General features: G+C 39.8%; 1 protein-coding gene across 18 annotated transcripts in view; it reads left to right on the forward strand.

Annotated features, from left to right (window-relative positions):
• DST (dystonin) overlaps positions 1-21,802 on the forward strand; it is a 472,092-nt gene that overhangs the window by 210,733 nt on the left and 239,557 nt on the right. For all 18 annotated transcript variants that reach the window (XM_059400215.1, XM_059400198.1, XM_059400206.1 and 15 more), the window contains one exon: positions 5,502-5,563. In XM_059400215.1, coding sequence (XP_059256198.1) covers positions 5,502-5,563 — 62 coding nt within the window. The remainder of the gene's footprint in view (positions 1-5,501; positions 5,564-21,802) is intronic.

Consider the following 21,802-nt stretch of genomic DNA (forward strand, 5'->3'; position numbering starts at 1 on the left):
AACATTCAATATTCCATAATTCAGCAGTTGATAAATTATATGGTGAATCAGAACTTTATTATAAAATAGGCTTTGTGTTAGATGATTTTGCACACCTGTAGGCCAGTGTAAGTGTTCTGAGCATATTTAAGGTAGGCTAGGCTAAGCTGTGATGTTCTGTAGGTTTGGTGTAACAAATACATTATCAGTCAATGATATATTAAATCTCTGATGGGGTTATTGGGGAGTATAGCTCAGGGGTAGAGCATTTGACTGCAATCTCTGATGGGGTTTTGGGATATAAACCCATTATAAGTTAAGGAAGAATTTTCCATTCTGATCTTTATTATTTCCTTCCTTTTTCTAACTTTGAGCTTTGTTTACTCTTATTTTTTAGTTCCTTTAGGTGGAAAGTGGGATTGTTTATTTGAAATTTTCCATGTTTTCTAAGGCAGGCCTGTGAAACTCATTGCTGTGAACTTTTTGCTTAGAACTGCTTTTGCTATATCCCATAGGTTTTGGAATATTTTATTTACATTTTCATTTGTCCCAAGGTATTTTTAAACTACCCCTTTGACTTTTTTGTTGACCTATTAGTTGTTCACTAGCATGTTGTTTAATCTCCATGTATTTGTGACTTCTGTTGCTGTAATTACTTTCTAGTTTCATACCATTATGGTCAAAGAAGATGCTTGATATGATTTTTATCTTCTTAAGTTTGTTGAGATCTGGTTTTTGCTCTAATATTTGATCTGTCCTAGAGAATATTCCATATACTTGAGAAGAATGTGTATTCTACTGCCTTTCGATAGAATATTCCATATATATGTATTAAATCCATCTGGTCCAGTGTATCATTTAAGGCCAATGTTTTCATATTAATTTTTTTTCTGGATGATCTATCCATTGATATAAATGGGTTGTTAAAATTCCATATTATTATTGCATTGCTGTCAATTTCTCCTTTTAGGTCTTGTTAATAATTGCTTCATATATTTAGAGTGCATAAATATTTACAAGGGTTAAATTGTCTTGTTGGATTGACCTTTTTATCATTATATAATGTCCTTTGTCTCTTACACAGTCTTTGTTTTACAGTCTAGTTTGTCTGATGTAAGTGTAGCTATAGCAGCTTTCTTTTCTTTTCTGTTTGCATATGGCATGTTTTCCATCCCTTCATTTTCAGTCTATGTGTATCCTTAGATCTGAAGTGAGTCTTTTATTTGCAGTATATAGATGTCTTGTTTTAAATCCATTGAGCCAATCTGTGTCTTTTGATTAAAGAATTTAGTCCATTTACATTGAAAGCAATTATTGGGGCATATGGCTGGCTCAGGTGGTAGAGCATGCAACTTGATCTTGTGGTGTGAGTTTGAGCCCCATGTTGGGTCTTAAATCTTTAAAATAAAATCTTTAAAAATGAAATCTTTAAAAAAATAAAGCAATTTTTGATAGGTGTGTACTTAATGTCATTTTGTTAATTGTTTTCTGCTTATTTTTGTAGCTCCTCTCTGTTTTTTTCTTCATTTGCTTCCTTCCATTGTAATGTGATAACTTTTTTTAGTGTTGTGTTTTGTTTCTTTTCTCATTATCTTTTATGTACCTACTGTAAATTTTTCCTTTGTGGTTACTGTGAGATTCACCTGTCTCATTCTTTATACATAAAAGTCTACTTTAAGTTGGTATTGAGTTTGAGCACATTCTAAAAACTGTACCTTTTTACTTTGCCTCCACCTTTGTGTTTAGTCTTTTTGAAGTATCTTAAATACTTTTGTTTACCCCTTAATTTACTATTGTAGTTATAGTTGATTTTACTACTTTCGTCTTTTAAACCTCACAGTAGATTTACAAGTGACTAATCTACTACCTTTATATTTGCTTTCCCAGCATAGTTTTTACTTCTCTAAATACATATTTTCTTGTTATTAGTTAGTGCTTCTTCTTTTCAGCTTGAAGAAGTTTCTGTAACATTTGTTGGAAGGCCAGTTTAGTGGTAATGAATACCTTTAGCTGTTCCTTGTCTGGAAAACTCATTATCTTTCTTTCAGTTCTGAATGATAAACTTCCTGGGTAGAGTATTCTTGGTTGGAAGTTTTTTTTTTCCTTTCCGTATGTTGAATATATCATGCCACTTTCTTCTGGCCTATAAAGTTTCTTCTGAAAAATCAGCTTATAGTCTTATGGGGCTTCCCTTTTATGTAGCAAATGGTTTTTCTCTTGCTGCTTTTAAGATTCTCTCTTTTTCTTTTAACTTTTGACGATTTAATTACAGGGTATCTTGGTGTGGGTCTCCGAGTTCTTCTTATTTGGAGCTTTCTATGCTTCATGGACCTAGATGTCTCCTTCCTTCCTTAGGTTAGGGAAATGTTCAGCCATTATTTCTTCAAAAAAATTTTTTGCCCCTTTTCTCATTCTTTCTCTTCTCTTTCTGGGATGTAAATGTTATCCTGTGAGATGTTGTTTTATGGGTCTCTTAAACTATCTACACTTTTTAAAATACTTTTTATTCTTTTTGCTCCTGTGTTTGGCTGGGTTCCATTGCCTTGTCTTCCAGGATGATCTGTTCTTCTGCTTCATCTAGTTTGCTGTTGAACTACTCTGATGTATTTTTAAGTTCAGTTATGATATTCTTCAGCTCTGTGACTTCTGTTTAGTACTTTCTTAATATTTTCTATCTTTTGAAGTTTATCCGTTCTTCTCTCAAGTTCTGTATCTTTTTTTTTTTTTTTTAAGATTCTATTCATTTATTTGACAGAGAGATCACAAGTAGGCAGAGAGTCAGGCAGAGAGAGAGGGGGAAGCAGGCTCTCTACTCAGCAGGGATGCTGAGGCAGATGCGGGGCTCGATCCCAGGACCCCAAGATCATGCATGACCTGAGCCGAAGGCAGTGGCTTAATCCACTAAGCCACCCAGGTGCCCCTCAAGTTCTGTATCTTAATGACCATTGCTTGAACTCTGTCGGGTGAGTTACTTAACACCAGTTCATTAAATTTTTTCCTGGGGTGTTATCTTATTTGTTTGCTTGAAACATATTTCTGGGTTCCCTCATTTTGCTTGTCTCTCTGTATTTATTTCTGTGTACCAGGCAAATCACCAACCTCTCCCCATCTTGAAGGAGTGATTTTGTGTAGGCGATGGACCTTATCATTCAACCTTACCCTAGCTCTTGGTTGTCTCTCAAACTTTTGTGATTGTTTAAGCAGGCTGCTTTATCCTTGGTCCCAGTTGTTGGGATTGTGTCAAACCCTGACAGTGTTCCAAAGGAAGGGATCTCAGTCAGCATTTATTTTCTGACTGACTGGAAACCAGGCCCTCAGTCAGCCCCTGGGTCTGCAGACCAAGTGATTTAGAGATGTCTTCTTGGCAACAGTTGAAAAATCAGGGCTCCAGATGAGTGAATAAGCTCTTTCTGGGAAGTACCTGTAAGCCATAGTGAGGCTAAGGGAGAGTACAAAGGTGGCCACCTCTGGCCCATGTTTTCTGAGAGTTCCTCCGTGGTTTGTCTATGTATGGTAAACCTGAAGCTTGCCCTTCTGACTAATGCTCCAAGACAAGTAAATACGCCATTTCCACAGGAACAGTGGGGGTGTGTTTCAGTCTCATGTTTGTGCTTTGCCCTGGGAGCTGTAGCCTGCCAAGAACTATCTCCCCTATTCTAGTTCCATGGAGCCCAGCAACAGTGTCCACCCTGGCCACCAGAGATAAGGGCTTAAGGGGTCACCCGTGTGTGGACTGCATGTGCCCACTGGCTTCAGTAGACTCCATGTGAAGCCTAGGACTAGGGAATCCCACCATCTTCAATAGTGCTTTGGGGCAGTCCAGGGTGGAACAGGGCTCCCTACTGGCTGAAGTGGGACTTTGGGAGAAGGGGGTGGTGGTGGTGCCCTTGCACGTCCAGCAGAAGCTTTAAGATTAGCTAATGAATCTCCTTCTCATGTGGTCTAAGTGCTTTTTAAACTGTTGCTTTTGTGCTGGTTCCATGGTTGAGTGAGTCTGTGTGTGAGCCCTTTAAGAGTGAACATTCTCTCTCCCACACAGGCTCCCACACAGCCTTTTGGTTCTCTTGGATTTAAACCCTGTTGTTTTTCAAAGTCAGGTATTTTGGGGGCCCATTTCTCTGGTGCAGGTCCAAGGGTTATGATGCCTGGTATAGGGCACAAATACATTCCTCAGGGAGATGCTCTACATTTGTGAGATCCCTGCCACAGTTGTTGTGGGTCCCTACATTGGGGGTAGGGTTTTTGATGAGACCATCTCCTACCTATCTCAGTGTTTTGTTGTTTTTTGTTTTGTTTTGTTTTGTTTTTGGTTGTTGTCATCGTCCTTTGTCATGGAGGAGATGTTTGGCTAGTTTTCAGGTCTTTATCAGAAGGAATTCACTCACGCGTAGCTGTAGATTGGGTGTGTTTATAGGTGAGTTCAGGGTATTGCTGTGCAGCCATCTGAATCCAATCCCCCTAACCGTGTCCATAAATACTTTTAATAAATAGAAAAACATTTTCAAAGGAACTTCATTTCCATTAAAATAGTTTAAGGGCACTCAGGGATGAAGAATGAGGAGGGAGAAAGTGAGATATAGCCTATCCCTAGGGAATGGATGGAGAATTTCAAACTGTGGTAGAGAAGGAACAAGACCACCAAAGAAGAAAGCACTATCCTAAATACAGAAAGGAGGAAGAAGGGAAACAATTACACAGAGAACTGCTGCCTAGAACCAGGGAGGAGGAAGGTAGTATAGTTTCGAATGTCACTTCTAGATGTTGGAAGGTTATGGTTTTCTTTTGTAATAATGATGTGATGAACCATACTTTCCAGTACTCTTCTCCTTAAATCATAAGAAGCCTTCCCTCGCTCTTCTGTGTACCATGTCTGTGGTAACCATGGCAGTATTAGCTCTCTGTAGTGAGGATCTAGTTGGGATGTTTCTTTTTTACCAGACAGTTCAAAACCAGGAATCTATAAAAGAAGAAACATGATTAGAAACCTGGTTAGTCAGTTTACTTCAGCCAAAGGTCCTGAATATGAGTCTTTCCTTTTATCACAGCGATTAAATGTTTTGCTAAATAGTTGTGGACAACCATTTAACCCCTCTAAGTCTTGGTTTCTCCTTCTACAAGATGAGAATGGCACTACCTACCTTCCCACTTTTAGCTGGAAGACCAAATGGTCAAGTGCTTAGGGAAGTTCAGGGTAAGGGCTCACCTGAAGCTAGAAAGGTTTTTGTCAGACAGCTTCCTCGGAGTGGTACCTGTGACGGAGTTTATGCCAATGGAGTGCGCAGAGGGGTTTGTTTAATGGAGTAACATTGGCAAATACAACCCTGCAAAGAGACCAGCTTGACAGATGGCTTCCTAACTTTCTTATGGCTAGCTGTAAGCTGCCAAAACTTAACAAGAAAATCCAAATGTACTAAACAGTACTTTTTGAAGACCGTATTTTTATTTATATGTATAATCATGATTAAAATCTCCTCTTCACAGATTTTACCAACTTCATGTTATGTCTTTTCTTCCCCTTACAGATGAACGGGACAAAGTTCAAAAGAAAACGTTTACAAAATGGATAAATCAGCATCTCATGAAGGTCGGTTAATGTTATTTTCACATCATGGAATTGTTTAGCATACTTTTAATTTATTGTGCAAGAATTGATTGTATGGCTCTGAAGCACAGCTTTTCAACAGCAAATCGAAAATTTAAATTCTAGAGCATTTGACATGCATTTTAGTTATCTATAATTATCTGGTGTGTGGCCTGTGGGTAATGATGAAGGCGAGAAGATAAGTACATGGTGATTACAGTGCACTCTGTGACTTAGTTAAAACCCATTATTACTGGACCCTGTAAAAAGTCTTAGTATATAAGAAGCATGTAAATATTTATGTATTAGGGCATGGGAAGACTTCAGTTCTCAGTAAGATTTTTTCTCTCTCAAGATTGAAACCAAGTTCTGGTATCAGATATATATGTGGATGGCAGAGGGTTATATGGGAAAAAAGGTGGATTATAGAGACAGATGTCTAGAGTTTTTTAACTTCTTGTACTTGGTATGACCTAGATATTGGTGCTTATGTGTACATTTCTCTGTGTAGTAAATAGTTGTGGCTCTGAAATTAATATTTCTTTGTGTGCTGTGGGATACTTTATTACAAGCTCTCCAGAAAAATACATATACACATAAAATTTGCATACAATTTCATGGAGTTATTGGTTCCCACTGAAGCCCTTCTATAAATCACAGCTAAAGCACCTATATGACTTTACAATGAACTATTAATCAGTTTTTTTCTCCCTCTTATGGATAGTCCTCAAGTTGGAGACAGGTAACATTAAATAAGTCTGCTGTTTGGGACTTAGAATTTTCTTATAAAGAAACATTATTTTAAATGAGGTTATATTCTTAAGCTACTCACAAATCCTATTTAAAGCATCATGTAACAAAGGAGTACCAATAATGTACCAATAAAGCATGTAATAGCCTTCTGTAAAAGTGGTTCTCATTTCAAGGGGCATATCAATATCACCTGAGGGATGTTTTAGTCCTCTCGCTTTCTCTACTCATTGACAAAATCCTTTTCCCAAATTCTGATGTATCCTTCAGGCAGGCGATGTCACCCACTCTCCAACTGAGAATCATTTCTGTAGGGAGCTTCTGGTACTGCTGGGAGCTGAATCCTTTGTATTTTGGCAAGAGATAAAAGGTTGAGACACAGTGCTTTGTGGTGATTTTGTGAGGAAATATATTGTGAATACTAATGAAGGATACCAACAGTTTATCTACTACCCTCTTCCAATCTTCTGTCTCATCACACACATATTGTGAGTAGGGCTCTTCCACAGGGTGGGGCAGAGATGATGAGTTGATGTGAGCGTTGTGGTATGAAACTTTGGAGTTGGAATCTCTGACAGGAGTTCCCCATTTCTGAGGTGAATCCACGGGAAGCAGAGTTTGTGATGCAGAGGTTCCCCTTTGGTAGCTGATGCCCTAGCAATCTTTGTAACTGTGGCTCTCTTGGCGGGGCATGTTAGGGGACACAGAGAATTGCCCCATGTCTTCTGGAGTGTAACTGCTCTGGTTCCAACTGTTGCCAGTAAATACCAGAGAGAAGTAGAAGCAGAAGTGAGGATGACCTCCACAGGTACTGTATCACTGACTATTTATTAGGGGCCTACTGTGTGCCAGGCATGTTGGACTGGACCATTGATCTTTTGAGTAGTTCATAAATTGAATGGTCAAGTAAAAGGAGACTTCCTTTGCTAAAAATGTCAAAACACTATTTGACCTGCTTGAGGACAAAGGCTATATTATTTATACAGTGCCTGGCAAGAGTATTCTCACTGTGTGTAATATACATTGCATACATTAAATCATTTAATTCTTATAGCAACTACCCAAGGTGGTTTACTTTAGTGGTTCAAAGTCAGACAGCAAGCATTCAAAGCTTGATTTACCTGGACTATGTGACTGCTTTTTTTTTTTTTAATAAAATGACAGATCTCATGATTTAAGGCTTATTTCTGCTGCAATGCAGTAAGAATTGGGAAAATATGTTATTTTATGCAGAACAGCCATTAGATGCCAATTCAATTGCTTAGGGTTGTAATCAAATTGGCTTATTTGTTTCCTGAAGTATTTTACAGTGTCAGAGTTTAAAGTTAAGTTTTATTAAATGAGGAGTCACTGGAGGGAGTGGAGGAAAGCTAGACAGTAGAGTCTTGGCTAACTCCCATTGTCGATTGCTTACATTTTTGTTCTGTTTTGCTCTAGTGTCAGCTCAAAGTTGTCTTCCCTTATAATCTTAAAAATTGTGTACTGAAATCTCTGGCACAAAACTCAAATATGTGAGAACATAATTATTAAATCTTTCATTCTTTTATGTCTGGAAGTTAGAGCTTTAACCTCAAACATTTAGAGGCACCAGGCTGTTAAGGTTTGTGTTGTTATTGGTTAACCAGAGAAAGGGCAGGCTTTATGTGATCTTTTCCATGTTTTGCTCAAGTGATGGAAAAAGGAATGTGGCATTATGTAGTCAGCCTCTTTCCTCTCACTAAAAAATGTGCTGGGCTCTTTTGCCCCAGGCGGCCATTGGTCATAATCCCATTAGTGGGAAATACAACATAAAAATGTGAATTTTAAGTAAAAAATTTTAATATTAGAAAGTAATATTTTTTTCTGTATTGATTTTCTTATGTTCTTCATTGACATGTTGAACATCTGCAAGGGAGAAACAGGGAAAGGAGAGAAGTGGATCCCATGTCTTTTTTTACCTTACCATATTCCTTTTTAAAAGTTTTTTTTTTTTTTTAAAGATTTTATTTATTTATTTGATAGAGAGTGAGAAAGAGAATGACAGGGGAGAGCATCAAAGGGAGGGGCAGACTCCTCATGGAGCAGGACTGATCCCAGGGCTCCAGGATCGTGACCTTTGCCGAAGGCAGTCCCTTTACCAACTGAGCCACCCAGGTGCCCCACCATATTCCTTTTTAGTGAATGAGAGTTATGTTATTTGAAGAGTTTTTAATAAAATGGGATCATAGGAGAGGATGGCTATGACAACTAAGTCAATAAAATGAAAATGAGTAAGGAGAGAAAAAAATGAGAATGAAATCATTTAGATAATTGGATAATTCTGTGTGTTTTCTTTATGTTTTATCCATTTTAACTATAGTAACAAGTAGTCTTCAACCCATGGGGAAGGAGGGGGTTAAAGGGGAAATCTAGGAGAAGAGAGTAAAGAGGTGAGGGAGGAGGTTAAAGGGGAAAATATGGGAGGAATGGTTGTCTTGTACACAAAGGGTGCTCTCACACAGTTCCAGAATTGTGCCTTAGGATGGCCCTATGGGGTTTAGGGTCTAGAGACTCTGCTCTTGGCTCAGCTGCCAGGGAGTGCTGACCCCAGCGAGGGATGTGTTTTTCATCTTCTTACAAATTTTGCCCTTTCTAAATTATTATTATTTTTATTTTAAAATAATATTATATAAGTATTTTACCCTATTTTTTCCAGCACAGTTTTGTCTCCAGGAAGAACTAGAACAGGGAGATCCTGGAACAGATATGACTTTGCTGAATTTTTTCTTTTCATTTTACAAATTATATATTTTGCTAAGTTAGAGCAAATTGTCTTTGAAAGAAGAATGGCTCCCAAAGTTATTAGTCTGTGGCATGTGAACCAAAGATGGGAGGCAACACGAGGTCAGACAGGGCTTGTGTCCAGGCTTTACAGTTTATTATTCGTGAGACCTTAACCTTGTTAGGCTTTCATCTGTAAAATGGTGGCAGTGATAGGTAAGTGTGAGGATACAAAAGAGATAATCCAGTTAAACATAAAATATGTTAATTGGCACATTGTGTATGTTGCCTCAGGAACCCTTTTCCCCTCTCATCCAAATCTCTTTTCTTACCTCAGGTACTTTCCCTTTTATTTATTTATTAAAAGATTTTATTTATTTATTTGAGAAGGAGGGAGAGAGAGAGAGAGAGAGAATGCAGGAGAGAGCACCAGCTGGCGGGAGAGGGAGAAGGAGGTTCCTTGCGAGCAGGAAGCTTGACCTGCAGCTTGATCCCAGGACCCTGAGATCATAACCCCGGCCAAAGGCAGTCTTAAAGAACTGTGTCTCTCCCCCGTGCCCAGCCTGCTGCCCCAGTACTTTCCCTTTTAGTAGAAAAAGCTGAGATTTAGGTTCAGAATCTGTAGAGGTAGTAGATTGGCCTGTTGCCTTCTTGCCTTCATGTTCTACTGGGACACGGGAAAATTATTTATTTGAGGTAATCCTGTTGGCCATACCCTCCTCTCCTCTGTAAGCATTGCTCCGCAGTCATTTATGAATTGACTTTGGGGCCCCCAAAGTCTTTCTGGTTCCTCTTTTCCCCCTTCTCCCACACACTCTCTTTGCGGAAAGGGAATCAGTGCAGGCCCACCAGACTTCTGAAAGGTTGGCCATTTTTGTTCTTCAGTTGTGATTGCACTTAGATTCACAATGGGAGGGCATAGTCCACAAAGTTTGCTTCCTTCCTTTACAGAAGGGAGAACTTTACTGGCAGAACTGTAGTACCCGTCCTGAAATGCGAATATAAGTTAGAACAGGGACCGTGTCCAAAGTGTGGTTTCCTCGTGCACTGGGATGGGTTGCAGATCTGCCAGCGGGGTCCCCTTGGCTAATAGGCTGTGTTTACTTTACTCTACCTGCTCTGTTAACTGCTCACCAATTACTCCCGGTGCTTTAGGAAGTTATAGTTTATGCAGCTGCAGAATAGCGTAGCCCAGTGCTTAGGGCATGATTTTAGCATTGTCCGTTTTTACGTTTTTAAATGACGGCGTAAGTTACTATTATATCCATATGTCTAAACATTTTTTTCCCTAGAATATTTGGGTAGAATATTTTTTTGGGGGGGAGAAAAACTGTATTAAAAAATAATATAGCGTTATTTCATATTCACAGAGCTTAAATTACATTTGTTTAAAGTAAACAGATAATTAAAACTTAACACTTGGTGGTGAACGGAGGCCTCTCGCATTTTTCTAAATGTACTTAAATAGCAGTGTTCTCATATTTCAGCTGTAGGACTAAGCCTGCCCTTACACTGATTGTTCCGTCAGGAGTGTTTTCCTTTTGGTGCATAATTCTTCAGAATACTTCTAAGAATAAAGTCCAGTTGACACGTCAAAGTTTGCTCCCACTGCACGTCTCTTCACACACTGGGTTGTTTACCTTGCAGATTAGATATTTAGGTAAACTATCAGTGTTGGTAACATTTATGTATTAGTCTTTAGCATAATTTTAATTATAGCATTAAAAACCATGAGTGGGTTGTTCTCAAAAATGTTCATGACTTCAGTTAGGTAATTTTATCCAGAGAATTGTTCTAAGACATAAAATTGATGGTAGTCTTTAATTATTTACAGTATTTTAAAAGAATATTTTATTTATTTATTTGACAGACAGAGATCACAAGTAGGCAGAGAGGCAGGCAGAGAGAGAGAGAGAGAGAGAGAGAGAGAGAAGCAGGCTTCCTGCGGAGCAGAGAGCCCGATGCGGGGCTCGATCCCAGGACCCTGAGATCATGACCCGAGCCGAAGGCAGCAGCCCAAACCACTGAGCCACCCAGGCGCCCCTAAAATTTATTTTTAATTAAAAATTTTTTTTTTAAATTTTTATTTCTTCGTTTGAGAGGGAGATAGAGCCAGTGAATGCACAAGAAGAGGGCATGGTTGGAGGGAACAGATGAAGTAGACTCCCTGCTGAGCAGGGAGCCTGCTGTGGGGCTTGATCCCAGGACCCCAGGATCATGACCTCAGCTGAAGGCAGATGTCTAACTGACTGAGCCATCCAGGTGCCCCCACTTGTCTTAGTTTATTTAATTCTCATAACTGTCCTTATGGATTGGTCCTATTTTATCCCAGTGTTATAGGTGATAAAATTGATAAGAGAGGTTCCGTAATTTCTCAACCCCATACACCTAGTAATTTTTAGGACTGTGTGAAAATAAGGCTAAGAGAGATTATGTAATTTCCCATAGATTGGCAAAGCGGTCTAAGGAGGAAGTGAAAAATGCATCCCAGTCTGCCTCAGTACAGATATTTTGCTGTTTCAACTACACTGAAATCTTAAGGATGAATTTAGAGTCCTGTGATATTTATTTATTTATTTATTTAAATAGATTTTATTTATTTATTCGACAGAGAGAGATCACAAGTAGGCAGAGAGGCAGGCAGAGAGAGAAAGGAGAAAGCAGGCTCCCTGCTGAGCAGAGAGCCCGATGCGGGACTGGATCCCAGGACCCCGAGATCATGACTTGAGCCGAAGGCAGCGGCTTAACCCACTGAGCCACCCAGGTGCCCCGAGTCCAGTGATTTTTTTTAAAAAACGATTTTATTTATTTGACAGAGATCACAAGTAAGCAGAGAGGCAGGCAGAGAGAGAGAGGAGGAGGAAGCAGGCTCCCCCGTTGAGCTGAGAGTCTGATGTGGGGCTCGATCCCAGGACCTGGGATTATGACTTGAGCTAAAGGCAGAGGCTTTAACCCACTGAGCCACCCAGGTGCTCTGGAGCCCAGTGATTAAAGCTGAAGGAGAGGGGCACCTGGGTGGCTCAGTAGGTTAAAGCCTCTGCCTTTGGCTCAGGTCATGATCCCAGGGTCCTGGGATCGAGCCCCGCATCAGACTCTCTGCTCAGCGGGGAGCCTGCTTCCCCCTCTCTCTCTGCCTGCCTCTCTGCCTACTTGTGATCTCTGACTGTCAAATAAATATAGAAATGAAAAAAAAAATAAAGCTGAAGGAGAAGCTGAGCTTGACATTTAGACATTAGTCTGATTTCTCTACAAGTATGACTTGACATTTAAGTTATTCTGTTGTGATATGAGATAACAGTGTATGTAGTAGAGGAAGGGTTGAAAGCATTCTGGGGAAATGTCTGGTTAAAAGACCCTTTATGTAGAATTTAAAAGCAAATCAGGGTTTAAAAATGTGAAGAAATGGATGATTTCAAGAGAGTAAGATATATGTGAGTGTGAAATGGCTCCATGTAGATGAATAGTAACTTGGGACTGAGAAATTCTGAACGTTTTCTCATCACGAATAGTAATGATACCTTTGTGATCATCAAGGAAAAAAGTGCACAGTAACACTATTTACTTTCAACAGTGCCGTATTGAACTTTAGTATAATCAAAACTTTATTTGAAATACAGTTTAGGAACTACTCTGTTTTCATGCATCTATTTTTAAAAAAAATTTTTTAGATTTTATTTATTTATTTGACAGAGAGAGAGAGAGAGATCAAAAGTAGGCAGAGAGGCAGTCAAAGAGAGAGGGGGAAGTAGGCTCCCTGCTGAGCAGAGAGCCCAATGTGGGGCTTGATCCCAGGACCCTGAGATCATGACCTGAGCTGAAGGCAGAGGCTTAACCCACTGAGCCACCCGGGTGCCCCATTGTTTAAAAATTTTTTTTTTTTTAAAGATTTTATTTATTTACTTGAGAGAGAGAGACAGTGAGAGAGAGCATGAACGAGGAGAAGGTCAGAGAGAGAAGCAGACTCCCCATGGAGCTGGGAGTTCGATGCGGGACTCGATCCTGGGACTCTAGGATCATGACCTGAGCCGAAGGCAGTCGTCCAACCAACTGAGCCACCCAGGCGTCCCCCATTGTTTAAAATTTTTAAAGTGAACTCTATACCCAATGTGAGGCTTGAACTCAGCACCCTGAACTCAAGAGTCACATGCCCTATCAACAGAGCCAGCCATGCATCCCCATGCAGCCATTTTGTTGGAAATACTAAATACATATATGTAAAACCATGAAACATTTAAGCCATTAATATTAGGCAGGACAGCCTAGGATAAAGTGCCAAGTGTGACAACCAACAAGGGTTTTAAAAAAAAGATGGGATTTGGGAGGCTTGGGGGCTTCTGAGTAGTTAGGGACTGTGCCAGGGTGAGGAAATTAGCTTAGGCCCTGTGTGGAGAAGGAGGGGATGGTGCTGTGGGGAGGGGCACCATGAGTCTGGTGGACTGGATTGCTAGCCTTTGCTGGAAGATGAGGTTGGGTAGACAATGGATAGAAGGTGAAGTCAGGTGTAAGAAACAGATGCGATTGGTTAGTCAACGAGGTTTTAAAAGTTTTTGAGGACGAGAGTGACATTATGTAACTGGATTTTAGGAAGAGTCTTGCATTTTATGCACAGGCATGAAGGAACGTTATGTGAGTGTATTGTGAAATCCAAGGCAGGATCCAGTGTGCATTTAGGTATTGCGTTTAGTTGTCCTGTCTCTTTAATCTGCCCTGGGAACAGTTTATAGCCATTTCACAGACTTTGATGACATTAAATTTTGAAGGATACACATCATGGGTTTATTTGTATAGAATGGAAGATGAATTAATAGCAAAATACCTTTGAACTTGAAGTTATTTTACGCAAGAAGACAAACATTTTTTCCTCCCATGAGAGTCATTTAAGCAATCACATGTGATTTTAGTGTTTGTGAAGAATATGCTGAACTACCGGGGTGCCTGGGTGGCTCAGTCATTGGGCGTCTGCCTTTGGTTCAGGTCATGATCCCAGGGTCCTGGATCAGGCCCTGCATCAGGCTCCCTGCTTGTTGGGAAGCCTGCTTCTCCCTCTCCCTTTGCTTGTGTTCCCTCTCTTGCTGTGTCTCTTTCTGTCAAATAAATAAACAAAATCTTAAAAAATAGAAAAGAATATACTGAACTACCTTATCAAATGAAGAACACCAAAATTTTACTCAGTGATTTCAGTAGGTAATTTTAATTTTAATTCCCTCCTGTGATCAATTGTAATTTTAATTCTTTTTGATTTCTTCATTTATTATTACCATTATTCCATCACTGTCACTATCTTTTATTGAATACTTAACATGTGTCATATCCTGGACTGGATACGGAACATAAATGGTCTGATTTAACTCTTGTTTTTACCAGTGAGGAAACAGAGGCTGAGGGAGGCTAAGTTATCTGCTGAGCATGGAATAGCTAGAATGTGTCAGGACTGAGCTTTTTAGTCCTGCCTCCTTCTGGCTCTACAGAAAAATGATGTCGTACTACTACATCATGCCACAAGAGAAAGACACAGAATTAAGGAATGATCAAGAAAAAATGAAGACAGAGACGTAGGACAAAAAAGCAATATGTTGAGTTACACTGCCACTTTACTCGGCTCTGATTTCTCTTAGCCATTTCCCTACATACTCTTAAGTCTTTGCTGTTCTGGCTGGACCTCTTTATATCACCGTGAATTTCTGTTTGCATTCTTCTCTAATCAATAAACTTTGTAAGAATTTAGAGATATAGATAAAAGTATACAAAGAAGCCAAGCAGCATTCCTGAAGGTGCTTGTTTTAGCTAGAGGAAGAGCATTGACAAAGGCATTTTTAAAAAATTTTATTTTTAAAATACTTAATGTTTACCCAAAGTATGGGCTATCGAGTTTAGGCAACTAGCTAAATATTTAAGAAAAAATGAAGTTAGCTAAATACTTTATAATATACACTAAATGAATTCTATCTGGATTAAATTTTTTTCCTTTTTTAAATAATTTTTTAATTTTTTTATAAACATATAATGTATTATTAGCCCCAGGGGTCCAGGTCTGTGAATTGCCAGGTTTACACACTTCACAGCACTCACCATAGCACATACCCTCCCCAATGTCCATAACCCAACCACCCTCTCCCTACCTCCCTCCCCCCAGCCACCATCAACTTGTTTTGTGACATTAAGAGTCTCTTATGGTTTGTCTCCCTCCTGATCCCATCTTGTTTCATTTATTCTTTTCCTACCTCCCAAACCCCCCATGTTGCATCTCTGCTTCCTCATATCAGGGAGATCATATGATAATTGTCTTACTCCGATTGACTTATTTGATGAAGGCATTTTTGAAGAAGAAAAAATTTACACTTGAATCAGTGGTGCTGACATTTCAAACCAAATTGTATAGGCCTTGACATCTGAAAAAGTATATGCATTCTGTAGTAGGTAAATGAAAGCAAAAGACTTGGTTAGACTTGGTTTGTTGTTTGATACTAGACTCTAAGCAATGTGAGGACAGAGCTGTGTCTGTCTGATTAAATAGTGCATCTCTGGAACCAAGCATGGTGTCTGACACAGGACTATTTTCCTCAGACCTTCCTGAACTACCGGGGTACCTCTTTCTCCTATTTTACAGATGTTTAAGAGCTCAAGTCCCAATATCAAGGAGATGGAATACACTAGAGGACAAAGTTTAATAGGTTCAAGATTAAACCTCACTCTGGATCTTTGTTCATTCCTTAGAATTACCCTCTTTTTTACCCAAGGGCCCAGTGCATGTCCATATCTTCCTAAGGCCCTATGTTCCAGAGTGTTCATGTTCCATCTTGGACTTAAGGTCAGTTGGTCTCAGCGAGGGTTAGGAGGAAGGACTGATGAAAACCTGATTTACTGCAGCCCGTGAGTGATAGAGCATTCTGGCTTTCCTGCTGGAAGAAGGGTAATCTCTGGTGGAATTTCAGACAATTCAAGAAAAAAAGTTGTGAGTAGGAAGGCAAGCATGGAAGTAAGTTGGTCATGCCTGGAGTCTGCCTTGGTTACTTTTTCTAACCGATACCTACTTTTGACAGCATCCTTCATTACTTTGTCTCTTTAGAACACAGGGAAGGTATAGTGTGGGGGTTGAGAGCACAGGCTTTGTTTGGGCTGAGCCACTTGGACTCATATCCTCCCTTGACTACTAGAGATGTGACCTTGACTTTTTCTAAGCCTTTCTTGGCCTCACCTGTAAAACAGATAGTGCTCTCTTCCTGTCTATGGACGTTGAAGATCATCACAAAGCTTATGGTTTGCCCTATCTTCCACAGCAATGATAGATGTGGTCCTGATGTTTGCATTTTTATGGGATTGAGTCCTGCTGTTGCCTGCATATTGCAAAGAGGACACTGCCCAAAATGTACAGTGATAGTGGTTTTATAGTAATATGCTAGTAATGGATGCCAGTTAAATGGTGAATTCTAAGTAAAGGAATGTGTTTTTCATGGTCTGGCCAGGGCCCACACTGACACCTTTTTTTTCCTCCATGGGCCTGACAGTTTGAGGTGAGATGCTGCGAGCGTTTGGCAGTTAACCATATGATTTGTGAGCCTTAACATCACTGTTTGCGTTTGCCTAGATAAAGTAGTTCACAGAGCAACAGCCCCATCGTTCCACAAACACAGCTCAGCTTGTGCTGAGTGGAGAATTTGGCACTTAAGTCTTCCGGGAGACCACGAGCAGCTTTCTAGTAGTTCTTAAACAACCGAAAGCCCCCCAGGATGTCAAAACCCCCAGAAAGCCATGCTGCTTACTGAATTCTTACAGAGCAGTCTGTAAATCTCATTTCTTAGATGTAGTTACAGTTATACCAGACAGAGAGGATATCCTTGTCCTGACAAATTCTAAAAGTAGACCAGTTTCTTATAGATCTGGTGTCCTGAGTGCATGAGATTTGGTCTGATCCTTTTATTTCACAATTTGCTATTGTTCCTTTTAATCTTAAAAAGTAAAACTGCAAGCTATTTTACCAGCAAAAATGGCTTTACTGAGGAAGACCAGAGACTCGAAGTATGGTATAATAAGTCACTTGAAAAACCGAAGGGAAAACCTTGGGCAAGTCCAGAGAGCAAAGGAGAGGAACACTATTTTATAGTGGAAAGGAGGGAGTTGGTGGGGCTGTTACAAACCAAGTCCCCTGGAGTAACCTGGGAGGTCCAAGTCCAATGGCTGTTCATTGGCTGAGTTATGACAGTTTCCCATTGGCTGGGCTGTTGCTTGTGGCTGTGGGAAGAAGAGACCCTTTTCTTCCCCCAGCTGGGGGGCTAGGGGGCTGGGGTGGTGAAGTAGCAGCTAAAGTAGTGTTGACTTGTGAGGTGTGCCTCTCTTCTGTTGGGTCTGCAGTTGATTCTGAGTATTAGGATGTGAGAGCTCCCCTTTTTGGTCTCTCAACTCCATTTTCGTGAGGTTTCCTTACATTAATTTTCACAGTCCTAAATGTTTTAAATGTTTAACGTTTATTTTATATAAACTTAAGAAGCCATGTTTGCAGACACTTTGATTTTACTGATGTTAAGGAAGAAAAATTCAGCTGATTAAATTTGAAGATCTAATTGCCTTTATTAAGCAGTTCACGAATTGGCAGCATGCCATGTGGCAAGTAGAGGGGAGTTCTGAGGACTTGTAAAAAATGCAGGTTTTTTAAAGATTTTATTTACGTATTTGACAGACAGAGATCACAAGGAGATAGAGAGGCAGGCAGAGAGAGAGAGAGATTGATTGGAGGAAGCAGCCTCCCCACTGAGCAGAGAGCTGGATGCAGAGTTGGATCCCAGGACCCTGGGATCATGAGCGGAACCAAATGCAGAGGCTTTAACCCCTGAGCCACCCAGGTACCCCCCAAAATGCAGTTTTTATAGGAAGGAGAGTACAAGGAAATTATTAGCAAAAGACAAGTAAAGAGTGTTCCAGGCAAGGTCACTTTGCTTTAGGGACAAAAGTGTGTGTGGGAGGGTCTTATCAGGTAGGTTACCTCATCCTCCTTCGAGGGGTGGGGAGGAGCTAGAGAGGGCTACTGTGATAGCTTACTTTGTTGGTGCTGACCAGAAAACGCCAGCTAATTTAAAATTTCATTTGTGGGGGAGGTTGAAACTGCATTTAGGTTAGGTATTAAAGCCCCAGTTTTGTGACTTGGCCAGGCATAAGGAACTCCATGGGTTTTCTTTTTAACACTGAGCATTGTATTTAGTAGTGAAGTTTTAATGTTTAATCCGAGTTATTAAATTCCAGACTTTTGTCTTCTCAACTTAATTTCTGATTAATACTTTACTTGTTGGATTTAAAAAAAACTAATTTTCCAGAGTTGACAAGATCAACTAAAAACATAGTTTTTTTTTTTGCAGAGAAGCAGCATTTTTCAAATCAGGTCCTCAGGAACACCCGTGTGATGGTGTTGTGAGATGTCCTGGAAAGAGAAAAGTTTCCGTTGCCGGGATAGTTGGGAAAGCAGTGTTCCCTAGTTGAAGAGATTTACGGTATATATTAGCATATTAAAGACCGAGAACGTCTGTGATAAAGAACCCGTTTAATTCAGTGTTTCACAAATTCACTTGGTCATGGATTCTTTTTATCAAAGAGTATCTGTTAACATCCCTTTGGGAATTCCTGCCGGAGAGTTTTAAAGTGACTGCTTTTAAGCAAATATAATTAATTAGAATCCCAGATTTGGACAGGATCTAGTTAATTCGGTTGTCATTGCAGGAATATTTTCTCACAGCCTTTCTTATGGGTCACTGATTTTCGAATTTATGGACAACTTACACTTTTGGTCCATTTGAATTGTAACTGAGCTGTTTCTTTCATTGCCTGAAATTTGCTCACTGTAATTCCCACCCACTTGTCTTGGTCCAGCCCTCCCTCCCCCCACCCCCATAGAACCCATATATAGCAGTGCTTAACTATCTGAAGGAACTGTTGCATCCTTTTCTTGTCAAATATTCCCTTTTCCTTTATTTCGTTTTTATATGATGCAGTGTTTGTGGCCTACGTTTCTTTTTTTAGACTATTCTCTTTCAGTTTTCCCATTTGAAAGTTTTGAGACTCTTGAGTTGAAAGCAGAAAATGAGTTGAAGGAATTCTACCAGGTCATCAGTTATATAGTAAGAGCACAAGCTGCTGTTATCCACAGAAGTCAACTCTGTTTTTATTGTCTACTTCCTTTTCACCTCCCCCCCTTAGTACACATTGAGCTGTTTGCCTGTTTATTTACCTTTCCTTTTTTTCTTTCTCTACTGTAAGATTGCTCCTTTAGTCTTAACTGTTTTCCTACAAAGACACATTATTGCTTTTATTAGAAAGGACCAAGATAATGTTATTTTGTAAAAACTGCCTTTTCCACTCTTAATTCTCTATAAAAAGAGAAAGTGTTGTATAATTCATCTCCTTTCCAAGAGTGAAGGACCCATAATGATTAATGGGCTGATAGTGCTAAGGGCATTTGCATCTCAACAGGAACTCCTGGTGGGGGAAGATATAGAGGTCTGCAAACCATCTATTGCCTCAGGGCCAAATTTGGCCATAGCCTATTTTTTGGTACAACTAGTGAGGTAAAAATTATTTTTTAGAGGCGCCTGGGTGGCTCAGTGGGTTAAGGCCTCTGCCTTCTGCTCAGGTCATGATCCCAGGCTCCTGGCATGGAGCCCCGCATAGGGCTTTCCGCTGAGTGGAGAGCCTGCTTTCCCCCTCTCTTTGTCTCTGCCTGCCTCTCTGCCTGCTTGTGATCTCTGTCTGTCAAATAAATAAATAAAATCTTAAAAAAAAAATTCTTTTTTACATTTTTAAAGAACTAAAAGCAAATCAAAAGAATAGTATTTTGGGACACATGAAAATTATATGAAATACAAAATTTGGTGTTTATAAATAAAATTGTATTGAATCCAGCTGTTCTGATTCACCTATGTGTTGTCACATCATATGACCCTTAAAACCAAAATATTTACTATCTAGCTTTTGTAGAAAAAGTTTCTTGATTCTGTCTGAGACTAAAATTTTATATGTATTTTGGGTCGAGTTTTGTGTATATACATTTAGTGGTGAGATGTGTGTAGTGTCTAAATGGGATGTCTCTTGATTGGATGGGGAGCCCCAGATGTGGCGTCATAAGCCAGTAGAAGCTGGTGGAGAGGGAGGTGAAGGAATTCACTTGAGGCAGAACAAAGGAGATAGAGGTTTATTGAATATACTGCAAGTGTATCGAATACACTGTGGTGGGCAGGACAGCAGAGGACAGGAGGCAGTGGGTAAAGGCTGTTTTTAAAGGGGAAGATGAGGAAGTATGACCACCTTACTGAATTCTTCCTTTTTTGGTAAATATACCTTGTTGTGAGTAACCCATTGGTCATTGGGGGCCTATGGATATTTTGAGGTCCCCTCATGGTCCTGTCTGTATTCAGCCAGGGGGGTTGCTATGGGCCCTTTGTACATTCTGTCACTTAAGCCTGTTTGCCTAAAAGTGGCCTCTACAGTATGGCCACTTGTGCTTCCTGTGAATCCATGTATTAAAGTAGCTTTCCTTTCCTATATGTAAGGCCAACTGTGGTTCTATGAATGTAATTATTTTTTTTTATTTTATTTTATTTTATTTATTTATTTATTTTTTTTTTTTTAAGATTCTATTTATTTATTTGACAGAGAGAAATTACAAGTACACTGAGAGGCAGGCAGAGAGAGAGAGAAGGAAGCAGGCTCCCTGCTGAGCAGAGAGCCCGATGCGGGACTCGATCCCAGGACCCTGAGATCATGACCTGAGCTGAAGGCAGCGGCTTAACCCACTGAGCCACCCAGGCGCCCCTGAATGTAATTTTTTTAAATAAAAATTTTTTTGTAAACATATAATGTATTATTAGCCACAGGGATACAGGTCTGTGAATCGCCAGGTTTACACACTTCATACACAGCTACTTTTCTAAATGAGCGTCTCTCTTTGATTTATTTACAAAATGGTATTGAAAAGGCCAGATCAGTATATTGCTTTACTAAGGTAAAATTTTATTTCTGTGATAATCCTCTTTAAGTTAAGATTGTCATGAAAGATGTACCCATTGCAAATGCCACTTCAATTAAAAGTTCAGCGAGTAATGCTGATATAAAGTAGATGATGGGGCACCTGGCTGGCTCAGTGGGTGGAGCAGACTACTCTAAATCTCAAGGTTGTGAGTTCAAGCCCCTTGCTGGGCATGGAGTCTACTTAAAAAATAAATAAATAAAATGACGTGGATGAAATGTTACTTCCGTCACTCAAATTAGAGGTTTCCTAACTAGATCAGTAGGTAGTCCTTTATGGCTATTGTGTTACGGAACCTGGACTGGATCCTGGGGCAAGAACCAAGCAGCACTCGGAGACTTTGGAGGATCGGAGGTTTATGTAACACTGGTGGGATCAGAGGATACTGTTCTCCAAGGGTCTGAGCCCCAAGCACAAGCAGGGAGGGTAATTTATAGCCTTTTGCTTTTGCATAGTTAGTACTTTTGGCAGTTGTGGGAATCAGGGTAAGGAAAGAAGAACCTGGAAGTGCTTTGAGACAGGGACTGGAATTCCCTTGATTTGGTCGGCCATCTTAGAGCACAGTTTTTCCCTTATCAGTTGCATTTGCTTTTTGCTCTCTTAATATATACCTTGTTTTTGGTTTAGATTAAAGGTTTGTAGTCATGGATGTTACCAGCTTTTCCAGCTTTATTAGTATTACGATCAGGCCTTTTGTTTAATTAAGTGTTAATTGAATATATTTAGAACTGTTTTTTAGTAAGTAC

The sequence above is a fragment of the Mustela nigripes genome, chromosome 5, assembly GCF_022355385.1.
Source record: "Mustela nigripes isolate SB6536 chromosome 5, MUSNIG.SB6536, whole genome shotgun sequence".
Taxonomy (NCBI): Eukaryota; Metazoa; Chordata; class Mammalia; order Carnivora; family Mustelidae; genus Mustela; species Mustela nigripes.